The following is a 24,688-nucleotide window of genomic DNA, read 5'->3' as shown; positions in this document are numbered from 1 at the left end:
AAATTACATCACCTACACCATCTACGATACTCAACTCAGGATTTTGGTGGAATGTCCCCCACTTGCCTGGATGAGTGCAGCTCTAAAAGCCTTCAGGAAGCTCGATACCATCCAAGTCAAAGGAGCTCACGTGACTAGCATTCAATCCACCACATTCAACATTCACCAGCAACTTCCAAACTCACCATCTCAATCACCTAAAATGGCAAAGGCAGCAGGTTCATGGGAACACCAACCCCTGCAAGTTCCTCTCCAAGCCCCACACCATCCTGACGCAGAGCCAAATCGCTGTTTCTTCACTGTCACTGGGTCAAAATCCTGGAACTCCTTCCCTAATGGCACGGTTGGGTGTAGCTACGCCTCAGGGAATGCCAGCAGCAGCTCAAACAGGTAGCTGACCAACAGGAGTTAGGGATAGAAACACTGGCCCAGCCAGCAACCACCACATCCCATGGACTGAAATAAATACAAAGGATGGAATAACTATGTTCAAGTAACACTACATCACATTGGAACATCTCATGGAAATTCACAAAAACTAGATCACAATAGTATGCAAAAAAAAACAAACAGATCAAAAAACACAACAAAATGCCAAGTAATTCATTTTATTTTTTGATACCAGAATTTTCATTGTTTGGAATGTTTTTTACAACAAAGACTGAGGAATTCAGAATGATACAAATTAACAGCAAAAATATGGAGACATAATTCCTGAAGAAAGGTTAAGAATTCCCTTCTCTATAGTTTAGAGAAATAGTAATTAATTCTAACTTTCAAAGTCTAGCACTTTTGAAATGTTGTCAGTGGCTCCTAATAGCAGAAATATGAAAATAAATTATTCACCCAAATGAATCACAAAACTGTAAAACATGTCTTCAGTTTTTACTATCTTATTTAAGTAAAACCACTTGTAAAAAGGTGCTCACAATGTGTGTAGCATCTTCGGACATTTAAAAACAATTTAAATGCGATTTTTTCATCTAAAGGAGAATTTCATCTGCTTCTTTAGCCCTACTGTTCCAATAATAAAACCATGGTGAAGGTAGCAATCATTGTGACCTCCACCCTGTGTCTGAGGTAGTGACAACTGCTCTGCTTGCTTGTCTGCAACTGACAACAAATCTTACTGCAATGACCTATAATTGTCCTTGTCCTGAGCATGCCATATTGCAGCTCCAGCATTGCAGAGTTTGTGAAACTGTGATATTACAGTACACTTCAGGCTGTGTTTAGCTTTGATGAATTGCAATGCAGTTTGGACTGGATTGGTTTCTGTGGAGGATTTTTGTAGATTGGTACTGGTCACCTTTGTGGAGACAGGGAGGGCGCATGGGGTGAAAGAAGCTGAGAGCTTGAAATGCTAAACGTTACAGTCATGGAATTACAAAGCCACAAGAGGTTTAGCTCTGAATTTGCAACATTCAGATGTCATTGTCTGGTGATCTTCTTGCTTATTTTTGCATTTTCTTGGTTTAAATAAATGGGTTTGGATGTTTGCCAGTGTGTTTTGAATTCACAGTTCTAAATACTTGCCGTTTCTAAACAGAATGTATTCCTTGTCTGTCATAATATTCACAGTGTTGTTAATTACTCCTTACAGTAGAGGTCATACTTCAACATTGCTCCTATTTTTGTGCCAGCTAAACATGCTTCAAACTTTGCATCCATCTCTTCACTCTGCTCTTTGGTGAAAAGGGTTTTCCAGTCTCCAACCACACCTGGAGTAAAAACAAAGTCGTTAAAACTGACCTGGGCCAATAGCGTAGAATCTGGCCACCCCGCCTGTCACTTCAACACAGCACCGTGCTCCCACACCAACATTTCCATCTTAGACCTGTGGCAGTGTTCTAGGGAGGTTCAGTGCAAACTGGATAAACAGCGTCTCATTTCCTGCATGGGGACCCTGCAGCCTTCAGGACTCAAACAGTGAGTTCAGCAACTTTAGAGCCTGAACATGTCTGTTACCCACATGTCCTTCCCTCATGTCCATTACCCATCCCAAACCCCACACCCCAGACCCTGACCTGACACGGGCTGCTTTCAGCATAGCTGACACATTTTCAACTACTTAGAGTCCCCATTGTCAGCTTTTCTTTCTCTCTGGCTTACCATTATCCATCCTTTGTCTGCCCAACTGTCCTTCTCTCTCCCAGGGCTTTGTCTCTACCTATTTGCTTACTCCTTTGCCCCCAACCTCAGCAGATTTACCACTAATTTTGTGAATAATTCAAAAATAATTTGAAAGGGGCGGTTGAGAATGACAGAAGATGAAGAACTTGAGTTGGGAAGGGGACGTAAGTGAGCCTGCAAAGGGATACAAATGGAGGATAATGCAGGCAAGTGTGAAATTAAAAACATTATTTAAATGATGAGAGATCGCACAGCTAAGAGATGCAGAGAGCTTAGAGTGTTTTAATACCTGTATTGCAGAAGGTTAGAATGCAGCAAATGATCAGGAAAGCTAATAGAATGTTGCAGTTTATTGTGAAGAGAGTTGAATGGAAGCGTAGGGAGGCTACGCTTCAGTTTTATGGAGCATTGGTGAGACCTCATCTGGAGTACTGTACACAGCACTGGTCCCTGAGAACTTTAATGCATGTTCAGAGAAGGTTTACCAGACAAACACCTGGAATGCATGAATTGCCTTTACGCAAGGAAGCCTCGACCTGCATCCATTGGAAATTTAGAAGAGTCTGAAGTGGCTTGCACAGAATCCTTACTGCACAGATGGAGGCCATTTGGCCTGTCGAGTCTGCACTATTCCCTGTTTGTAAATTTCCCATGGAAAATCCATTTGGCCTAGACATCACTACACACCACTGACAATTTCCCATGGCTGATCCACCTAACCTAAACAGGCCTGGACAGTGGGAGGAAACCCCAGCACCTGGAGGACATCCACACAAACACAGGGTGAATGTGCAAACTTTATCCACGGCTGGAACTGGACCCAGGTCCCTGGCAATGTGCAGCAGCAATATTAACCACTGCGCCACGAATTGGTCCTGATGAGACTTGACCTGGTGGATGCTGAAATGATGCTTCCCCTCTTATGGAAGAATTGAGAGCTAGGGGTCAGAATTTTCATGAGGGCACAGTTTGCCCTTTTAAGGACAGAGATGAGAAAATAAAAAAATCACTGAGAGTTGTGAGTTCTGGAATTCCCTTCCTCAAAGGCAGTGAATGCAGAATCATTAAATATGTTTCAGGCAGAAGTAGGTAGATTCTTGATTACCAGTGGGGTGAAAGATTATCAGGGCTATGCAGGAATGTAGAGGTCAGGTTCAAATCAGTTCAACCATGATCCTATTGAATGGGAGAGTAGGGTCGAAGGGCTGAATGGCCTACTCCTGTTCCTCGTTTTTCACTTCGAGGATTATAGACAAAAACAGGGATGAAGTATGGCTTTTTTTTACATTGGGCGGAAAAAACCTCTTCTGAGCTGCAAGTTTCAATGAACAGCAAAAATACGATCTGTCTTTCTTGCTCCAAACTGAACCTTTCAGACCCTCGCGAGAGTCGATTTCCACCTACCCTTTCGGAAGATAACCTTGCCGAAGCTGGAGTGAGTTTTCTCAGAGTTATCACTCATGGTCTGGAAGGTACCTCTGCCGGCAATCTTTTGAATCTGCTCCTCACTCAGAGAGAGGGCGAAGAACTCTGCAATTGACTGTACCCCCTTTGCCAAGTCCTATTGGGGGGAACACAACAAAACCATCAGAATAAATGCATAACCTGGAGAGCCAGAAGATCAAAACAAATGGGTAATGACAGGTGACCCTGTTCTTCCAGCAACAAGCAGCACAGCAGTTCTCACACTAAGGCATGGCATGCTAGGCCTCTGTCTGACCCAGATGCACCTCAAAAACCACTGGAAAGCTGCAAATGTGTGTAAGAGATTTTAAAATATTCCACAGCAAGCTTCAGCTTATTTGTCTCCTGCCCTTTTAGCACCTCCCTCCTCCAGTCCCTGCCTAGAAAAAGACAGGGACCATATGTGACCAGGGCATAGCTTAGTTATTTCCTACACTGTTTTACTTGATTCTCTCTCCTCTCTCTATCTCTAAGATCATGACCGAGATTACAAAGTCGTTCATTTCAACAGTCTTTAAGGAGCAAGATATTTTGCTCCATGTTAGAAGTTTGAGTCAAATTAAAACAAAAATTGAAATAAACTGTGATTTTAATTTTTCAGACAGAATTCTGTCCCAAAAGGAGAAAGTCACACTCTGCCACAGAACGACCTATTAAAGGAAGGTCAGTAAGAAAGAAAACAGATGACAATTGAATTGAGTATTGATGAAAAGAAACACACTTTGCTGAAGCTCTGCACTGTTCAGGACACTTCACAAGAAATATCAATAAACAAGAAGCTAACATTTATACTGGATGAGAGAACAGTGCTGATTGATCTGTAAGCAGACTCTGGTTCTAGGAGGTGCTGTCACGGAGAAGGCAGCAGATAGTGATGATTGACTGTTAACTGCCACACTCCGTTCAGATTTCAAACGAGGTAGATTAACTTTGATTGGTCAGGGCATTGTCCTAAGAATTAAACCAGTGATGACTTACTTTGTTAACCTGAAGCATGCACAGTGTGTGCACATGTTCCTTCTGTTTCCATTGTTTCAGTGTCACTGGGTTAAAATCCTGGAATTGTCTCCCCAGTGGCACAGTGGGTCTACCTGCAGCACGTGGGCAGCTGTAGTGTCAGAAGGCAACTCGCCAGCACCTTCTCAATGGCAATTAGGGACAGGCAATAAATGTTGGGCCAGTTAGCAATGCCCACATCCCATCAGTGAATAAAACAGCAGTGCCTTATATATGAAAATGTGTAGTTTGTTGATAGTCTCTCAGTGGCACACTGTGTCGGTTGCTCAGCGACCCACTGTGGCTGTCTCTCGGCAGCCTGGCCTGGTGGTCTCAGGGTAGATCCCTGGCCTTGGGACAATTCCCAGCCTCAAGAATCTGGAGGTGAAGACCATCACGGTCTGGAGTCAAAGCCTGGTGAGGATGGGCTGGAAGGACTGTTGTTCTGAATTTTTTATTTCTGCACTTTCCTAATTTATTTTCCCCTCAGGATTTGTATGTAAGAATCTGTACCAAGGTACCTTTGTACCTAACATGACACTGTAAGTGGCCACTTGTAAGTTTTTCACTTTACTCGTTTGACTAAGTGAGACAATAAAGCTCATTCTAATTCTAATTGTAATGGTAGAGCGGGCAATGCGCCACACAACTAAGTTATGGATAATGCTGAACACAATCGTACGCTGCCGAAACCCATGGCACCTCCGGAATAACTAGTCTTTCGCTGCTCGATCTGTCAACAATCTATCCCACCCAGCAAGGTGGTAGTGCCATTCAACAAGCTGGAGTTTATCTTAAATGTGAAGACAGGGCTTGGTGTCCATCAGGATCGTGTCAAGGTCACTCCCACAGTTGCTGTCGTAGCCAAATGCTTTTACAGAGGTGGTGGTTGGTGAGGACAAGGTCAGTATTTTTTTTCCTTCTTGTGGGTTCCCTTGCCATAGCTCTGTCTTCAGAACTCAGCCATCACTGTCAATAGGGTCAACCTGTAGTAATTAAGCATCCAATTTATGTCCATATGTTTTTCTAATACAGAGGTGAAAGTGGCATTAAAGTCTGCTAGCCTGTGACAAGTCCCCACCGTATAAACGAGGAAATGAAGCTGCTCACGTTCCTGCTCAATTCCACTTATTACTAAACGTGCTACTGCAGGAGATCCTTCCTCTGGTTTCACATTTGGAAAAGGACCTGTGATTTAAATATTGGGCAGCTGAAGTGATTCATCACCAACACCATTGTGAAACTGTGTGATTGCCACACTGTGGAACAGGCGGGATGGGAATCACAATGCGTTCTCTCTGACGTCACAATAAAATGGTCAGTGTTTCCCAACTTCCCCACAACATGACACAACATTTAAACTGTGTTTAATGAAGGGTGCCCACATTCTGCCCTAGTCGCACTGAGCTTTATTCGGATCGGGACAGGGACTACAGCAGCAGCCCTTTGATGCCGAATGCCCTTTGCCACCAAGTGGGTGAAATGCAATTTTGTGATTAACCCTACGCCTTCCCTGCATTGGATTATCTCCACCACCTCCGTCACTGTCACAGGAGGCACCAAGCTCAGGCCTGCTCCCAGAAAGGGAATGGAAAAACTATCAATGCAACACTCTGGCTTCCCGTACATTCTCACAACTTTTTCACACAGAGGATGCTGTGTGTGTGGAACAAGCTCCCAGAGGAAGTGGTTGAGGCTGGTGCAAGTACCAGAGTTAAACAGCATCTGGATGGATACATGAATAGGAAGTGTTTAGAGGGATAGGGGCCAAATGCTGGCAAATGGGAATAGATTAATTTAGGATACCTGGTCAGCATGGACAATTTGGACCAAAGGGTCTGTTCTATACTGTACAATTCTCTGATCCTATAACTGCATGTGTATCAGAAACAGGCACAGGCCGTTTGGTCCTTCTAGCCTGCTCTGCTGATCTTACTGTGCCCTCGGTTTCACTTTCCTGCTTACCCTTGATAACTATAGCTTCTTATCTAACAACAGAGTCAATCCATCTCTTCCTTACAAATATTAAATACTCAGCCTCCATCACTCTCTAAACATGAGAGTTCAAAAGACTCAAGACTCTTACGAATAAATTCTTTCAATCTCCGTCTCGAATGGGAGACTCCTCGTTTTTAAATTGCACCTGCATTTATCCAGGACCATGGACCATGGATCATAATGTAATGCCGCACTGCTGGAGTGCCTCATAGTCAGAGATGTGGTCCTTTGGATGAAATGTTAAACTATGGTGTTAATGGAGCACTCAGGTGGGCACTGAACAACCTGATGTATAAGGTAATGGTTTGAAAGGAATTAAATGTTAAATTAAGCTCCACAGTCTGAGTGAAGATAATGAGTCCTGCTCGCCTCTGTAGAGAGCAGAGTCCTCGTATTTATGCTTGAACAGTACGTAATTATGTTTGCATGCAATAAACCAGCCTGTTAATTGAGAACAATGTGTCTTCTGTAAAGACTCTGGAGTGCTGCATCCTCTACCAGTGATCATGAGAAAGATCCAAGTCAAAGTGCATACAAAGCAGTACTGATGGCAGAGAGTTATCTCAAACAACCCTTCCTCTGAACCATATACTGGCAGATCCTATGGGGTGCCAGTCATGGAAAAATCGGAGTAATACCACAGAGTCCATGTCAAAATTTGAAGAATACCAAAGATCTCTGTAGAACATCAACATACAGCTAGTAAAATAAGTAAAGAATAAAATAAGAATCAACTGAATGGTCATTGTACATCAGAATAATTTTGTGCTGTGGGTGTGGCTTGTGGGATAAGTCATGGCCTGGACAACAGGGACTGCAACTTCCTCAGTATTGCATTATTTTACCATGCGCTGATGAGCTCTGACTCAGTTGATATCACCCAATTCTAGTTAGGTCCTGGTTATTTCTAGTAAATGGATACGATAAATACATAAGGAGCCATGGGATTTACTCTCCCCCCTTTAACAACATTGTTGCACGCCCTGTTACAAATTATTCTGCCATCTTTTTCCTATATCACACCAGTTACCTTTCTTCTCTCAACTGAAACATGTCAATTTATGTATGACACTCACTCTTGTTGTTTACTTCATCAGCCTGCCCTGGTCATGTACTTCCCTATCTTACTACTGCTTGGGATCTATGTGACATGCCTTCTTAATCCTGTTTTTCTAACTTTTTCATCTTGAGCCTTGTCTCTGATTAAATAATTTGTGTTTTTTCAGATGTGTCAATTGTTTTAATGTTGCAAACTTCTATTCAATTGGAAAAAAATCTTTTTTCTTAACAAAACAAACTTAATTAGAGTTTCTTCACAAGTTAAATTTCTGAACAAAATGATCAAGAGATAATTTTAAGCTGGCCATAGTAGTTTTGTGATAAAAGGAATAAAAATTCCCATAATCTCTATATCTGTGATCATGTAAATATATTGGCACAAATTAGCTATCGTAAATATCACAAAGAGAATTTTTACTAGACGTGTAACAAGCAAAGGGGATTGCTCCTCATAAGAGGTAAATGAAGGTTGATCATTCTGTTAACCCCCTCCAGTAGTTTAATGTGTCTAATCTTTAGTTTTCACAGTAATAATCTCCCAATGAGGCCAAGCCTGTACACTAATCTGCACAGTGTTGGCTTTGCATCTAAAGAAAACTACACTGACCTCTTTCAGCTCTTCGTATGTTATAATCTTCACATTCTCATCATCAACATGTTTCTCCCACACAACAGCATTATCGAAGTAGGAGCCCCAACAGACTGTTTTAAAAATAAAAAGTGGCATCGGGAAAAAAAAATTAATCAAAGGTACAGTAACACATATGATTGTGCCACACGGGGTATTTCAATCAGAGTCAGTGCCCCCCCAAGAATCTTTCCTGTAATCGAGTTCCTCATTCTTCTCAATCAGAAGGGTAACCTTGCAGCACAATATCCAGTGATACAGCATTGACCATTGTTGAACACAACAGCCCTGTTAATGTAATTTGCTCTCTATGAATGGATCCACTGTGTCTTACCAGAGTTGTGAATCTATCAGATGGTGTCCCTTAGACCTAAACTTGTGAATTTGATTTATTACAAAGCAGTTGTTAAATCTGAATTGGACATTTGTTTAGAATTAATGACTTAAAGTGAAGCCACAGAGCACTGCACAGAAAGAATTAAAGTGACAGGAAGTCTGTCGGTGCAGTCAGGCTGGAGTTTAAGAAATACCAGACTGGGACACGCAGACATAATTCATATGAAAATTGGCATTCAGTCCTTGCTTTATATTTTCCAAGACAAATTAAAATGAAAACTGCCTCGGTAAATGTGTGCCTCTGTACTAATACTCCATCACCAACAGTATTTACACATTTAGTTTCTATTACAAATGTGGACAGGAATTTAATTATTATTTCATAATAATGATGAGACTGTTGAAAAATTATATATTTATCTCGAGACTAGAAAGAAGCCTCATGGCCCAATCTATCCATGCTGTATACAGGTCTCTTCCCACCTGAATGTATTTCTATTCTTCTAAATTCTTCCATTCCTTTGACTGTTGTGGACTTTGAGGATGATAGAGGCAGAAAGTCTCATACCATTAAGAGGTATTTGGATTATACTTGTGATGTCAAGATGTAGAAGTGCTGTAGACCTCTATGACTCTATAACATGTTTAGCTTGCTGTTCAATGCATCAATGCTGTATACAGAATTGTTCTTCTGGATAACGCGTTCCACATTCTAACCATTCTCTGGGTGTAAGAGGTTTCCCTGGAATTCCCGACTGGATTTTTGCTTGAATGGCCATAAGCAGGTGGAACAGTTGCTCATGCAGTTCCCCACTTGGGAGAGGGGAGGCAGGGGGTCCAGTTATTTTCTTGTCAGAGTCACAACAGGGAGCTGAGAGACCTCCTGCAGAATTTCAGGGTCAAAGTGTTCAGCATGTTAAGTAGGATAGTACTAAAGTCAGAAAGTGCAAAGCAAGTGTCTACAATCAGGAGGAAGAAACTACGAATCAAGTCAGCAGGGAAATAAATGTTGGGTCTTTATCCTTTTACTTTGTTTTGTTTGATGAAGCTGAATGGAGGCTACTGTTGGAACGCAAAGCAAAGGGGCATTTAATCGCACACCACTTAGCTCTTGAGAGCACCATAGCCCCACACTGCAGATCTGGCTTCAAACGCAGTCTTGGCTGACTGTGTGGAGTCTGCATGTTCTCCCTGTGTCTGCATGGTTTTCCTACAGGTGCTCCGCTTCCCTCCCACAGTCCAAAAATGTGCAGGTTAGGTGGACTGGCTGTGCTAAGTTGCCCATAGTGTCCAAGGAGGTGCAGGTTAGTGGGATCAGTGAAGGGAAATGCAGGGTTACAGGGATAGGGCAGGAATGGTGGCTATAGGTGGGATGCTCTTTGGAGGGTCAGTGTTGACTTGATGGGCTGAATGGCCTGCTTCCATTCTGTAGGGATTCTATGTCAAGCTTGAGATTCATTAAGATCAAAGTAACATGGATATTTTACATATTAAGGTCGTTGGAAAAACTCAAAAAATGAGACACAGAATTCAAGTTGAAGTTACCACAGATGCCATGGACAAGATTAATCACAAAACTGACAGAACTTCAACCTTTCCTTTTGGGGAGGATTGCTATCACTCTTTCATATGAGAGCCTTCTATGTCATGACATTTCCCAAAGACAGTGCCTGTAATTAAAAATAACAGAAGATTTTCTACCTTTGATTTTGTAGGGTCAATAAAATGTTTCTGAGTCAATGTCCACTAGGGCTGGGTGGAGAGAGAGCTAAGCAGTTCATGAATTATTTAGCCACCTGGAGCCTGAGGCCCAGCAGACTCACACCCAAAGATGACAGAAATTATGATGTGGCCAGTGGCAAGCTGCCTTGCCTTTGATAGGAAGCCGCTGGCTCCCCCTAGTGGGAGGCTTTGTGTTGGAGCCAGGCAAGACAAAGTGGTGAAGGGGTATGGCAGGGTAGCAGAGGGAGGAACACAACAGGCCTATCCCCCAATGACCCACCCCGACCCGATTTATCATCATTATCTGTGCAGATTGATTACAGAGGAGGTGAACATTGACTCTTCAAACTGAAGTCTACTTGGTTGCGAGACTGCAAGGAGGGTGCCACGCTCCCTGAAGTTAGCTTAGGGACCAGCCAAAATTAATGTGCATCAAATTCAACATGAGCTACAGCAAGACATGAGTGTTTGAATCTCAGACAATGGGCAGAATTTAATACAGCCCATCCCAGTAGGAAACATGGCAGCTAGGCTCATTAGATTACACTTTCATTTGCTCCTGGGAAAACAGACATCTCGGGAATGCTGTTTGAAGAAGTCGGAAAGTGGATGATGCATGCGAATAGTTCACTTGGTGCCTGCTAGAATTAGTCACATGTTTTTCCTCTCCATCCTGCTGGATGCCCTTCAAACTACTGGATCTTTGGCTATGGCTTTGATTGCATTTGGGAAAGGAGAGGGGATGGGATGGTTCAGCAGGGTGGCTGCTGGTTTACAGATCCTTGGTGCTCAATTCCCAGCATTAGGAAATGCCGACAGGGTTTAGGTGACTGAAAGCCATCCCCTACTTCCCTTGGGTCTGACCCAGCCCTTTGTTGCCCCTTTTGTAACCCCCCTTTCTGGAACCCCGACAATCTCTGGTGTCCGTGGTTCTACAGACGACCATCAGGCTGGCCCTTGGCACACTACCTGCAGAAGCCGCTGCTCCTAGTGGCACAGACAGGTTCTTACACCCAAGGGAAGCCCCGTCAGTGACCAAATGCCTGACCGTATTTACCTGGGTCAGGTGTAGCCATGGTAGCAACATTTTCCAGAAAAATCTCCTTGGCCAGAAAAAGTTTCTCTTTTGCTTTGCTGCATACATTTATTTGCTTGATATGTCAGCTTTCAAAGTTTGGGAATTTACAGATTCTCACTTGGTGCTGGAGAACTTGACTATTGCTGAAAAAAGAGACAGTTTTGTCAAAACTTTCTCTTTTGCACTCATCAGGTAATGCCTCCACCAATCAGAGTCCACTTGTCAACCAATCAGGGGTTTCCTCTCATGTCACATTAATTGTTGGTACCCCACCCCTCAAATTGGAATTCTTGCAAAATGTGCTGATTAGTGCAAGGTGAAAATTTTCAGTCAAACTTATCTTTTTCAGCAATGCTGATAATATATACTTAAAGTGAATAAAATTCTATTTGGACTGTGCAACTAGGAATGGTTACGCCTGAGATTACTTGTAGCCAAGATGCCTTACCTTCTCCAGTCATGTACTTTCTGAAGAACTCATCCCAAGATGCAGAGTTGGGCAGCAAAGGATTATTCTGACAGAAGTGATAATAGGACACTGCATTGTCTTTGGGATTGCGAAATACAACCAGTATCTGTCGAGAGATGACAAGTCAAGCACATTTAATCTTTCCGCCCTGAGACTGAGTGTGAGCCAAACAGAATATTATTCCCAACCATTCTACCTTCAGTTTACTCATCAGAAATCCTCCAGTCTAGTTGCCAACCCAATTCCATTCAATACTCGGTTTAATAAAGTCAAATATGGTCAGCATTATCCAAAGACATGACACGTTGTCCTGTTCATGGTTTACTCTGAAACCTACCTTTTTTGTTAAGTGAATGTTTTTCACATCACAGTTTCTATGCTGAAGGAGGTCATGCAAGCAGCTTGCACTCGTGACTCTATGAATTTCTACCTTAATCTCATAGAGTCTTAGAGTCCTACAGCATGGAGACAGGCCCTTCAGCCCAAGCAGGTCCATGTTGACCAAAATGCCCATCTACGCTAACCCCATTTCCCTGCACTAGGCCCATTTCCTTCTAAACCTTTCCTATCCATGTATTTATCCAAATGCCTTTTAAGTGTTGTTAATGTACCTGCCTCAACCAGTTTCACTGGCAATTCATTCCAAATGCATACCATCCTCCGTGTAAAAAAGTTGTCTCTCAGGTTTCCAGGTATTCTTTCCTCTCTTACCTTAAACTGATGCCCTCTAGTCCTCAATTCCCCAACCCTAGGAAAAGGCCTGAGTGCAGTCACCCTATCCATGCCTTTTATGATCTTATGTACTTTAATAAGTCTCAGTTGCCTATGCTCCAAAACAAAAAGTCCTAGCTTGTTCAACCTCTCCCTATCACTCAGTCCCTTGAGTCCTGGCAACATCCTTGTTAATTTCTTCTGTACACTTTCCAGTTTAAAACATCCTTCCTGTAGCAAGATGAACATAATACTGAAAATGTGGCCTCACCAACATCCTGTACAACTGCAACATTACTTCCCAACTTCTGCACTCAATGCCCTGACTGATGAAGGCCAGTGTGCCAGAAGCCTTCTTCACTGCCCTATATACCTGTGGCTCCACTTTCAAAGAATTGTGCACCTGAACTCCAAAGTCCTTCTGTTCTAATACACTCCTTAAGGCCCCACCATTCACCATGAAACTCCTACCTTGATTTGATTTTCCAAAATGCAACACCTCACACTTATCTATATTAAGCTCCATTTGCTATTTCTTGGCCCACTTCTCGAGCTGATCAAAATCCTGCTGCAATTTCAGATAACCTTCCTCACTGTCCATGATACCGCCTATTTCGGTGCCATCTGCAAACTTACTAGTCATGCCTTGTACATTCTTATCCAACAGATAACAAACAGGAATGGGTTAGACCCAAGGCACGTCACTAGTCTTTGGCCTCCAGTCCGACAAGCATCCTTCCACTATTACTGTCTCCTTCCTACCATCAAGCCAATTGTCTATCTAATTTGTCAGCTCTCCCTGGATTCCATGTGATCTAACCTCCCAGAGCAGCCTACCATGTGGAACCTTATCAAAGGCCTTACAGAAATCCATGTAGACTATGTCTACCACCCTGCCCTCATCAACCTTCCTGGTTACTTCAAAGAACTCGAACGAATTTGTGAGGCATGATCTCCCATGCACGAATCCATGCTGACTATTCCTAATCAAACCCTGTCTTTCTAAATGCATGAATATCTTATCCCTCAGTATCTTCTCTAGTAACTTACTTACCACAAATGCTAAGCTTACTGGCCTATAATTCCCAGGTTTTTCTTTGTAGTCCTTCCTGAATAAGGGCACACCATTCGCCATCCTCCAGTCTTCTGGGACCTCACCCATGGCTGACGATGGTGTAAATATATCAGCCAGGGACCCCACAATTTCTTCCCTCACCTCTTGCAGGTTTCTTGGATATATCTGGTCATGACCAGCAGGTTTATCCACCTTTATACATTCTAAAACTTCTAACACTTCCTCTACTGTGATATGAACTGCCCCCAAGATATTGCCACTAACTTCCCCAAGTTCCCAAGTCTTTCTCCACAAGAGTGGTTAAACACAGAGGAGAAATCTGGCCAAAAACAGAAGTTGCTGGAAAAGCTCCACAACCTTTGGGTCACTGGACCCGAAACATTAACTCTGATTTTTTTTTTCTTCATAAGTGCTGCCAGACCCGCTGAGCTTTTCCAGCAACTTCTGTTTTTGTTCCTGATTTACAGCATCCACACCCATTCTGCTGGATGTTATTTAGAAATCTGGCCATGAGGTTTGTTTGATATGACTCAGCTTAGTCTATTTAAAACAAACACCCGACCTATTTTCTGCAATTTCTGGATGGCAGTCACGATTGTGATCTGCTCTGTTAAGAAATCCAATTTCACCTGGGACTCTGCCAGCTAAGGCTTATCACACTAGACACTGATTAAGCCTGCTGCACGCAACGTGTGTTTGCAGTAAAAAAACAACAATCACGGCTTTTCTCTGCAGCTTTCCTTTTTGTCCATTTTCTTTCCTAATTCCTCAAGTCTATGTATATTCCCTTGCTGGTCCTTACCCCTCCAACACGTTATCTAATTGGCTAGCTCAGTTGGAACCCAGACAGAGAGACGTACACAGTAGATGACCATAAATCTCAGGGGTCTGGGTTAGACCGATTGAATCAAAACCATCCTAACCAATTTCCACTTTGCCCTGCACATGTTTCCAGTCTGGATCAATTATTAAATCACTTTTACTCAAAGCAGTTTTGTAATTGTAAAATGGAGTTCAAAACTTACTTGGATTGATTCAACCAGTTATATCTGGTTTGTATTTAGAAATCGTGATCTCATTGCTTGATAAAAAGTATGCAATAAGCATATTATCATTTTGAAATGTGGTTTCTTTTAATAAGAAAATGATAATAGTTCTAAGTTGTTGCCATGAAGCATTTTTTTAAAAATTATCAGCAAGTCATTCTGGAGCAAGATCGAAATTCAGCATCACCCAGAAAGCATTTGATTGTAACCTGTTATGGTGTGAATGGAAAGACTTTTTAATGTTTTTCATTTAACCTATTCTTTCCCCCCAGTTGACCTGCTCAGAGATGTTATTACAAATCTCTAGAGCAGACAGGACTTGAGCCTAGGCCTCCTGGTTTGGGGTAGGGACTCTACCACCGGGCCACAAGAACCTGCGAGGAACTATTGGTATACTATTGAGTTTATGAGTTGGCCAAAGAGGATAATGATCAAATCAATTAAGTCCTTTGCAGATGTTGTTAAGGTGATTAAAGTCGAGTTCGGTCTCAGGTTGCTGTTTAATGTGTAATCTTACCTTTGTTTTCTTCTCAATTATAGATGGTGGTAAATTGTTGTAATGATTGTGCGTGCCATAGATATGGGGTGACGGAAAACTTTTCATCATCTTAAATGAATAACCAAAAAGATATGTGTAAGAACAGGCAGACCAGGAAGGGCAACCATACCCCAACAGAGGCAGAGTTTAGTCCATTACTGGTAAATGATTTCTGCTAATATTTTGCCAAATACCTTCTGATAAAAATAAAATTATCAACCTATAACATTAATTCTATTCTGATTTCAACTGAAGCTCTCTGACCGGTTCAGTGAGTTTTTCAGACATTTTCCATTTTAGTATCATATTTATTGGAGTGGATGAAGAAAGATTCCAGTTGAACAGCAATGGTGGCATGAGTACTTCATAATACTTCGGCGACATCAGAAATGGCACACGCATACAACCAAGCTCCCTCTGTCGTGCCAAAACAGCATGCATTTGAATACAACATTTGGAATTAAAGCCAGTATTGATAGCTCCCAATGCGCATACTTCTACCTCCCTTTGTTTCTATTTTTTTGGCGTCCAGCATCAGAATCAAGCTTCCAATTCAGGCTGTTGAAATGACAACTATATGATCAAGGAATCAGAAACAGGGAAGGATAAAGGGTCAGAAAACGCTGGTTAACAAAAGGCTCACCAACTGTGAAAAAGATATTTCACACAGAAAAAGATACATGTAAACCACTAGTACAGAAAACACATACATGAGAGAAGAAATTCTGATGCTTAAGGTTGGCTAAATGTACATCACTGAGACAGGGTGCAAGGAATCTGGGTAAGGAAGGCGCAAGACTGAAAAAGACATTGCAGCCCAATTAGCAGATCCCAAACCTAGCAGGTCACTTCAATGCGGACTATCTCAAACATTTATTCAATTCTTCCTCAAATGGTTCCACATTACCTGCTTTCCTGGGATGTCCATTACATTAATTACCAAACCAATGTCTCACTCTTCAAAGGAAAAGTGAACTTAAATAAATTGTGAATCTCCTGTGTGTTGAAGTCTTTACAGTCTGGGTTTCTTTACTTGACAATGTCATGTTGAATTCTATTCATCAAACCACAAAGCATTAATTAGTGAGGATGACAGGAAAAATAGATCCTTGGAGTAGCATTTGAGGAAAGCAAAGATGAACTGGAGTCCAAGAGTCCATAAGGGAACATCAGAAGGAAATTTCATTGCATTACCTGAAATATTACATTGAATTTAAATAATGCCGGTCTAAAAGATTATTCCAAATTAACAGGATACCAGGACCAAAGGGCAAATGAAGGAAGCTTAAGAAACTTTAAGACAACAATATCTCACTCAAAAATCTTCTCTGCAGGCATTAGAACAGAAACAAAAGTTACACACAAATCCAACTGGGCATATCACGTTCACAAAATGAGAAGTCATAACTCCCATATACTGAATGGTTATTACTCAACTTCTCATGCAAAATATGGAAACTTAAAATGGTCCAAGAGGAACATTATAAACATCCCTGTAGAAAATTCTGAAGGTCATTGACATTTCCTTCCATAGCTGATAATTTATTATATAAACGGTTTTCTCACAAAATGCAAAGCATTTGATAATTCATAAAGTATGAGACAGTAAAACAGTGTGAAGAGCTCTGTCACCTTAACACCGTGACACAGAAGTTGTAAATCAATAACTGGGATTGCAAGAGAGTTGTGACAAACTAAAATCTATATGTCAACAATTAACTTATTATTGGTTTTAGATAACAGACAATGAAATTGTAACTTATCTCTTGTTCAAAGCGTCAACAATCTGTGTTGCAAATTAACAGATTCTAACACCCACCCAAACAACTCTTCCCTGATTGCTCCTCCTTTACATACAGTTCATTGTTCAACGCAGCTTCTCAGAAAGACGTCAATGTCAAAGTGATAAAATTAAGACTTGTAGTTATATAATGCCTTTCACAAGTATTAAGATAAATCAAAGTACTTTACAGCAACTTAAATAATTTTTGAAATGTAATTAATATTGTATGCTGTAGTTGTAATGGAGGAAAGTACTCATGTTAAATAAGTTATCTTATTTAAGTAGTAACAATTTGGTGACAGCATTAATCATCAGAAACCGGTTATTTGGAACCAGCAATATGCAATGAAGCACAAATTCAGGATCAGCAAGTGTGCTGAAACAGCGTAATGAAAAATACCACGTACAATTTGAGGGAAGGATGTTACAAAAATAATATCAACACTTTCTCCTATTTTTACAAATTAGCGTTTCCTTAGCCAAAGCCTTGAGATGAAACCTTTGTCATGGGATGCAGGATTCACCAGCAAGGACAGCATTTGTCCCTAATACCTAATTGATCTTGCTCAGGGAATTTCACAGTCAGCTACAATGCTGTGGGTCTGGATTCCCATGCTGTCCAGACCAGGTCAGGACAGCAGATTTCCTTCCCCAAAGGGCACTTCTGAACCAGATGAGTTTTCACAAAAATCAATGATGGTTTCATGGTTACCATTACTGAGATTAGCTTTCATTTTCAGCGCTTTATTTATTTGAAGGTAAATTCCAGCAGTTGCTATGGTGGGATTTGAACCCATATTGTCCAGGCAATAAACTGGGTGACTGGATGATTGATCCTGCGAAATCACCACTATGTCCCTTCTAATGAGGAACTCGGGTACGTCATGAAAGGGGCAAGCATTGTGAATTCAAATTAGACAATATAGAACCTGCGCTCATTGATGGGCAATAAACAGGATGCACAAAAGAAGCAAAATAGATGTCATCTCCTCTTCGCCAGAACTGATAGCAGGTAGGAAAAGGTAGTATTTATGCTGAAGGCAAAGATGGGGGGAGTGCGGCAGGACATGAGCACATATGGTGGAGATGGAGTCCAGAGAGAGAGGGAGAGGGAGCGAGATCTGAAAGGGATAGGTACACAAGGGTATTAGCGATAGTAGGCTAGGACAGTACAGAAGCTGAACAAAGTGATATTGAGAACTGAGAGTAGGAGAGAATGGGTAGGTTGTGCTGAAAGCAAGCCACACCATGATAGGACCAGGTGTGAAGGAGGATAAAAAGCATGGAAGGATGGACTGAACTCACCTATCTGCCCCACCCTTCTCATTGACCAATCTCCACAACCCCCTATTTGCATCCACCAATCACCATTCCACCTACCATTCCCCATCCCCACACCTCTCCCTCTGTTTTATATCTCAGATCCCATCCTCCTCCCCAGTCCTGATGAAGGGTCTTGACCCGAAACACCATGTTCCCACGGGAACAATTCTGTTGTAGACCTGCTGTAGTGTTCCACAAGCCATAGCACAAGTTGGAAGAACAGCATCTCATTTTCCACTTGGGGATCCTTCAGGCTCTATAACCCAACATCGAGTTCAATAACATTAGAGCCTGATTCCTTCAGAAATGTTTTCTGAAGAAGGGTCTAGGCCCAAAACGTCAGCGTTCCTGCTTGCCCTGCTATGTTCATCCAGCTCTATACCTTGTTATTCTCAGATTCTCCAGCATCTGCAGTTCTTGCTATCTCTGTCATGGCACGTGTAGCTTTTAGCACAGGCATCCCATTCCCACCCACCCTCAGGCCGACTATCACATTTCATGGGCTGCTTTCAACACAGCCTACCCGTTCTGCCCTACTATCAGCTCTCATTATCACTTATTCAGCTTCTCTTTTGTCCTGGCTTGTTATCAACCCTACATTTTTCAGATCTCTTTGCCTCCAGTTTTCTGCTCATCCCATCTCAACTTCAGCATAAATACCCACTTTTCGCAGCTGCTATCACTTCAGATGAAGAGTTACCAGACTTGAAAACCAAAAGAACTGCGGATGCTGGAAATCAGGAACAAAAATAGAAGTTGCTGGAAAATCTCAGCAGGTCTGGCAGCATCTTTTGAAGAGAAAATCAGGTTTAACGTTTCGGAGTTCTGAGGAAAGGTCACCTGACCTGGAACATTAACTCTGATATTTTCTTCACAGATGCTGCCAGACCTGCTCAGCTTTTCCAGCAATTTCTATTTTTGTATCAGACTTGAAACGCTAACTCTGCTTTTGCCCACAAATGCTGCCAGACCTGCTGAGTTTTGCCAGCAATTTCTGATTTTGTTTCAGATTTCCAGCACCCGCATCTCTTTGTTTTATTTTTTGTCATTATTTAGATGTTGGCCATTGTAATTTATGTTAACTAACAGACATTGTTGATATAGCATCACCTACACATGGGTACGGTAGCATAGTGTTTATATTACTGGACTCAGAATCCATTAACCTGGGTTCATGGTCTGGTTCCAGTCCCAAAATGGTAGTTAGGAGAATTTAAATGCAGTTATCAGATAAGACAAGCATTTGAAAATCTAGTATTGGATAAGAGTGACCAGATAAGTACCATATTGTCATTAAAGAATCCATCTGGTTCACTGATGCTCATTAAAGGAAAGAAATCAGACACCACTTGGCCAATCGGCCTACGTGTGATTCCAGATCCTCAGCAATGTGGTTAACTCTGAAATGGTCAACCAAGACTCCCAGCTGTTAGGAAGGTAACTCACCAACAGCTTCTCGGTGGTAATTTGAGGGATGTGCAATAAATGCTGACTCTCGCATCCCATGAACAGGACTCACTACTAAACCTATGCCAATCTAACCTATAACATTGCGAACGCAATATCAGAAACAGGCTGCTAGGCAACAGTTATATCCCTGAGTTTCCACGTGAGCAAAATGTTAGCGGCTGACCCCCATCTGCTTGTAAAAGCTCCCATGACATCATTTCAAAGAAAAGCAGGGGAGATGTCCCCAGTGTCCTGACTAATACTTACTCACCAAGCAATATCGCAAAAACAAATGATCTGGAGATTATCATATTGCTGCCTGGGGGCATTTGCTGTGCACAACCTGGCTGCCACATTTTCTACATTACTGATGTTTAGGGATCACGTAAAGCAACATATAAATGCAAGCCTTTACTTTCTTTAAAAGACTCAAACACAATTTCTCATCCATTTACCTCATAGCTCCGAGCACTTTCAAATTCCAATAACTTGATTTTACTTAGGTCTCCAGGTTTCCCGTCTTTGGATTCATTCTGATTGACAGTGGCAATATCCCAAAGTAACAAATTCACCCAATTAAATCCTGTAGAACATGGTTAAAATAAAAGAGTTATGAAACTGGTTACTTCATCAATGTGAGCAGATACTTGCTGCAATAAAAGAACCTGCCCTAGGAGACAACACAAACTCAAGAAACACATACAATTCCACAGTTACTTACCAGAATACGATCATAAGTCTAACGTCTCCCTCAGGCACCCATTCCAGGCAACTGACAGACCCCTCAATGTTACTTTCAGGAGGACCTTCTCTGATGCGTGCTGTGACTATGGCTAGTGTGCCTCACGAGGGAAGTGTAGTGGGCGAGGCTGCAAAACCAAACATTCGACACGTACTCTTGCCCACTCTCTATTCAGTATTCAGAATCAGCCTGGAAACTGACTCTCTGGTCTAATTCGTCATTGCCAACCAGGTTTCTGAAAGTGAACTAGCTCCATTTGTCTACAGTTAGTCCATATCCCTCTCAACCTTTCCTTCCCAAAGCCTTCCTGAACCTTTACCTGCCCAAATGTCTTTTAAATGTCGTAACTGCAACCACCTCTGACAGTTCATCCCATACACACACCGCCCTCTGTGTGGAAAACATTGCCCCTCAGGTTCCTTTTAAATTTCTCCCCTCTCATCTTAAACCAACACCTTCACGTTTTGGACTCGCCTACCCTGGCTATTCACCTTATCTATGCCCCTCATGATTTTTTTAAAACCTCTATAAACCCCTCAGCTTCCTATGGTCCAGGAAAAAAAGTCCCAGCCTATCCAGTCTCTGCTTATAACTGGCTCTCTGTCGTCTCGAAACTCTGGTAAACACTGCAGTAATGGTGCAAGTACACAGCCCATAAGTGAACTGAAATGACCAAACGTACTAACATTTCAGCATAAGTGCCCAGGACAATTCTGCCCAATCTTCCTACTAGCTGTTTGGAAATGCTGGCTAATTAATCACACCTCACTGTCCTTTCTAATGTCACTACTGAATCTGCTTCTGCTCAGTCTCAGTCAATGCAGTCTGGATAGCTCCTCAAGTCTTGGTATTATCTGAAGTCCAAATGGATTTGCTGTGCTCGGGCATGTGGAGCAAATAGTTCATGGAGTATCCTGAACATTCTGATTGATCTGCCATGTTTAAATTACAGATTTCCAGTTAAACCAGCAGCAATCAAGTCAGAGACAATCAACTGCTGTTCATCTTGCAAAGAGTTTAAAGTTAATTTTGGGCAAGAGGTCTTTCTGCTTTTAGTTTCACAGGTATGACGGATTGTGTTGTTTTAAGCACAATACAGATTTTCTGATATTGTTCTGAATACATGACTGGAACAAGTGAAGGGCCAGATGGGAGTCTAATAATGGACAGACAGCCAAACAAACTGTTACACATCTGTAGCATTGCACCATGGCTTTAATCTAGAAAGCAAATAGTTGCATGACCACAACAGTGAAAGTGCCGATTTTAATTTTCCTGCATTTTACTCTCAATGAAATACTATTCTTTCTTCAATACAGTGCCAATCCACTCCTCCCCCAAGTGCCACCACACATGCCCTTTCTCCAAACCACATCATAACCCTGTCCCACTGCTGCTCTCCTTTTCCGAGCACACTCAGCATCTGTTTCTCATTTCAGACACCCACTCTCTGGGTATCCAGTTACAAATTGTTTACATTCCACTGTTCTGAGAACTTTTCCATTTTACACTGGAGACACTTCCAGCCACACAAACACCAGATCTTCACGCTCAAAACTTGCTGTTTTAATACACGACATGAATGTGTATCACGACCCAAGCAGAAGCCATGCATTACTTTCTCCAGGGCAGTTTGGGATGGCCCAGCCAGCAATACCACATCGTGTGAAGAAACAAAATAGCTGACACCTGCACTTCCTGCAGAAAAAGGACGGAGCAACTAAACCACAGTGAACAGAACCGATGAAAGCCCATCCAGCATCCAAGGCCTCACTCCAATGGGGGGGGGCATTGCCATGGAGATACCTGGCACAAGGACAAATGTCAAGCTTGGACATCATGCCCGGGATGGAGAGTTTGACCATCTGTAAATATCGAAATGCCTGACTGCTTCCCTCACCTCAAATAATGAGACATGCAGGCAGCTGGGGAACTTGGGGTCATGTTGCATCTGCCAGGGCTGAGCCTCCACTCGTGCTGCAAGGACTGGACTCTCTCAGGCACATGACTGATAGGGTGGAAGGATTGGCGATTTATTATTCGCATTTTGCTGCAAATAAATTGTTTTGTTGCTGTGAGAAGTGTGGTTCAGAATTGCTATTGCATGGAGCGGCGGAGGGGATAAAAATATTTCAGCTGAAGCTCCGCTCAGTCAGCTGCTGCCCAGCTCTCTGGGTACAGGCGAAGACTGATCGGCCACATCCATAGCCCCTTTGGATTTGTCCTGTTACCAAACGCAACAAAAGCTTCACTTTGTACAGCCTGGATTGTCGGACACGGTCCCACAGTGTTAACAGGCCACTCGGACAGTCTGTTTCTGGGCTGTGCTGGCTAAAAGATCGAATCCAGGCTCTTAGCAGCCCCTCCCCAACCGGCCGCCTCTACCGTCCCGAAGCCCAGGCCGGCAGCTGCACAGGAACATGGCCCATGCCAGTTCCCCTCCCGGCCCGTCACCATCCTGGCTGGTAGCTTCTCTCGCACCGGCACTGGGTCCAAACCCTGGAATTCTCCTGCTAACTGCAGTGTGACAGGCCCCTCACCACAAGGACTGCAGAGATTCAACGAGACAGCTCGGCACCTTCTCAGAGATACCCCAGTGTGGAGCTGGGGGAGCACAGCGGGCCAGGCAGCATCTGGGGAGCCGGAAAGCTGACGTTTCAGGTCGGGAGCCTTCCTCAGAAAATTTCTGTGGGGCTGCCCGGTCTGCTGCGTTCCTCCAGCTCCACACTGGGTTACCTCTGAACCCCAGCATCTGCAGCTGTTAGTGTCTCCCAGTACCTTCTCGAAGACCTTCACCTTCGCTGCGTGTACCCTGTGGGAAAATGAAAGACAGGCAGCAGTTGAAAATACCGGCTCCTGTACAGCAATAACGCAGGTTGGATCACTGCTCTCAATGAGTTTGGCTCTTTTATTTGGTTGGATTAAGAACCACAAGGATGGGCAGAGATGGACGGCCGTGCGAGAAAGTTAAGAGCCACGTGATTTCTAATGGTATCTCGCATTCCCGGGAGAATTAACTGAGACTGTTCGTATGAATCTTCAATGGATAGAGCAACAAAACATTAGCACTGTTAATAACATTAGCTCGACTAAACCTACCGTAATGACAACTGTCAATAACATCAAAAAAGAAGCAACAAAACCTGTAACATTTCTGTAATAATGAAGATATAACAATCCCACAGGAATCACAACGAATGGGGAAAAGTGGCCGAAGCCGTACAGAAGGGACTGGGATCGAAAACAGATTTGAATTTCTGGACAGAGACAAACTTTAAAAATTCACAACGGACTTATGTTAAATTATCAAACAGGAATCGACAAACATCGGACAGACAGCCTCACCGCATTTGGGGTAGGAAGAGATCACCAGGTCTTCGGGACGAGCCTGGAAGTTGCCGAGAGCCTGCAGTGTTTGCACGGAGCAAAGTACCGTGGGGTACAGGACCCCGTTGTAGCGGAACGTCAGCTCCTCCGGCTGAAGCTGCTTTGCTCTCTCCAACATGCCCTGCACCCTCTCATGGAAATCGGCGGCGGGTCCGCCTTTGTCAGCCCCCTCTCTCACACCGTCTTTGCTCTCCATCGCTCTGGGACAGACGGGCAGAGCGCACAGCCTCCCGTTTTATTGGCGAACGGCGACTCCCACGCCTGAACGCTCGCACGCGACAGTGCGTGCCAAGAGGCTATTAACAGTGACAGCGAACTGCTTCCTTTTTTTGCGAGTAGAATGTAAGTGTTTTGCGAAGCCGTCGCCAAGTCTCCGCTTCGTTTCTCCAATTTGGAGGAGACCACATTGTGAGCAGCGGCTAAAATCTTCTGCATTCGCTGCTCACAATGTGGTCTCCTCTACATTGGCGAAACGAAGCGAAGACTTGGCGACCGCTTTGCAGAACATCTACATTCTACTCGCAAAAAAGGCCCTGAATTACCAGTTGCCTGCCGCTTCAATGCACCACCCAGCTCGCTGGTCAATATCTCTGTCTCCGGCTTGCTACAGTGGTCCAGTGAAGCCCAACGCAAGCTGCAGGAACAACAAATAATAAAATGTGAGGCTGGATGAACACAGCAGGCCAAGCAGCATCTCAGGAGCACAAAAGCTGACGTTTCGGGCCTGGACCCTTCATCAGACAGGGGGACG

General features: G+C 43.0%; 1 protein-coding gene across 1 annotated transcript; it reads right to left on the bottom strand.

Annotated features, from left to right (window-relative positions):
• Positions 1–602: 602 nt before the first annotated feature.
• LOC125454618 (sulfotransferase 6B1-like) lies at positions 603–24,224 on the bottom strand. Its single transcript, XM_059648697.1, has 7 exons — positions 23,896–24,224; positions 20,264–20,391; positions 15,233–15,322; positions 11,863–11,989; positions 8,258–8,352; positions 3,538–3,694; positions 603–1,721 (listed from the first exon to the last, which is right to left on the bottom strand). The coding sequence occupies exons 1-7, from the start codon at positions 24,131–24,133 to the stop codon at positions 1,591–1,593; spliced, it is 966 nt and encodes a 321-aa protein (XP_059504680.1). The 5' UTR covers positions 24,134–24,224; the 3' UTR covers positions 603–1,590.
• Between the last annotated feature and the right edge of the window lie 464 nt (positions 24,225–24,688).

The sequence above is a fragment of the Stegostoma tigrinum genome, chromosome 9, assembly GCF_030684315.1.
Source record: "Stegostoma tigrinum isolate sSteTig4 chromosome 9, sSteTig4.hap1, whole genome shotgun sequence".
Taxonomy (NCBI): Eukaryota; Metazoa; Chordata; class Chondrichthyes; order Orectolobiformes; family Stegostomatidae; genus Stegostoma; species Stegostoma tigrinum.
The sequence above is the reverse complement of the archived record's forward strand: the minus strand, read 5'-3'. Positions and strand labels throughout refer to the sequence as shown.

Coding starts and splice junctions, on each gene's coding strand:
- LOC125454618 (XM_059648697.1), bottom strand. CDS start 24,133: ATGGAGAGCAAAGACGGTGTGAGAGAGGGGGCTGACAAAGGCGGACCC. Junction 11,990..15,232: donor TAATTGAGAAGAAAACAAAG/GTAAGATTACAC, acceptor ATCTCTCGACAG/ATACTGGTTGTATTTCGCAA. Junction 3,695..8,257: donor CATACGAAGAGCTGAAAGAG/GTCAGTGTAGTT, acceptor TCCCCCCAATAG/GACTTGGCAAAGGGGGTACA.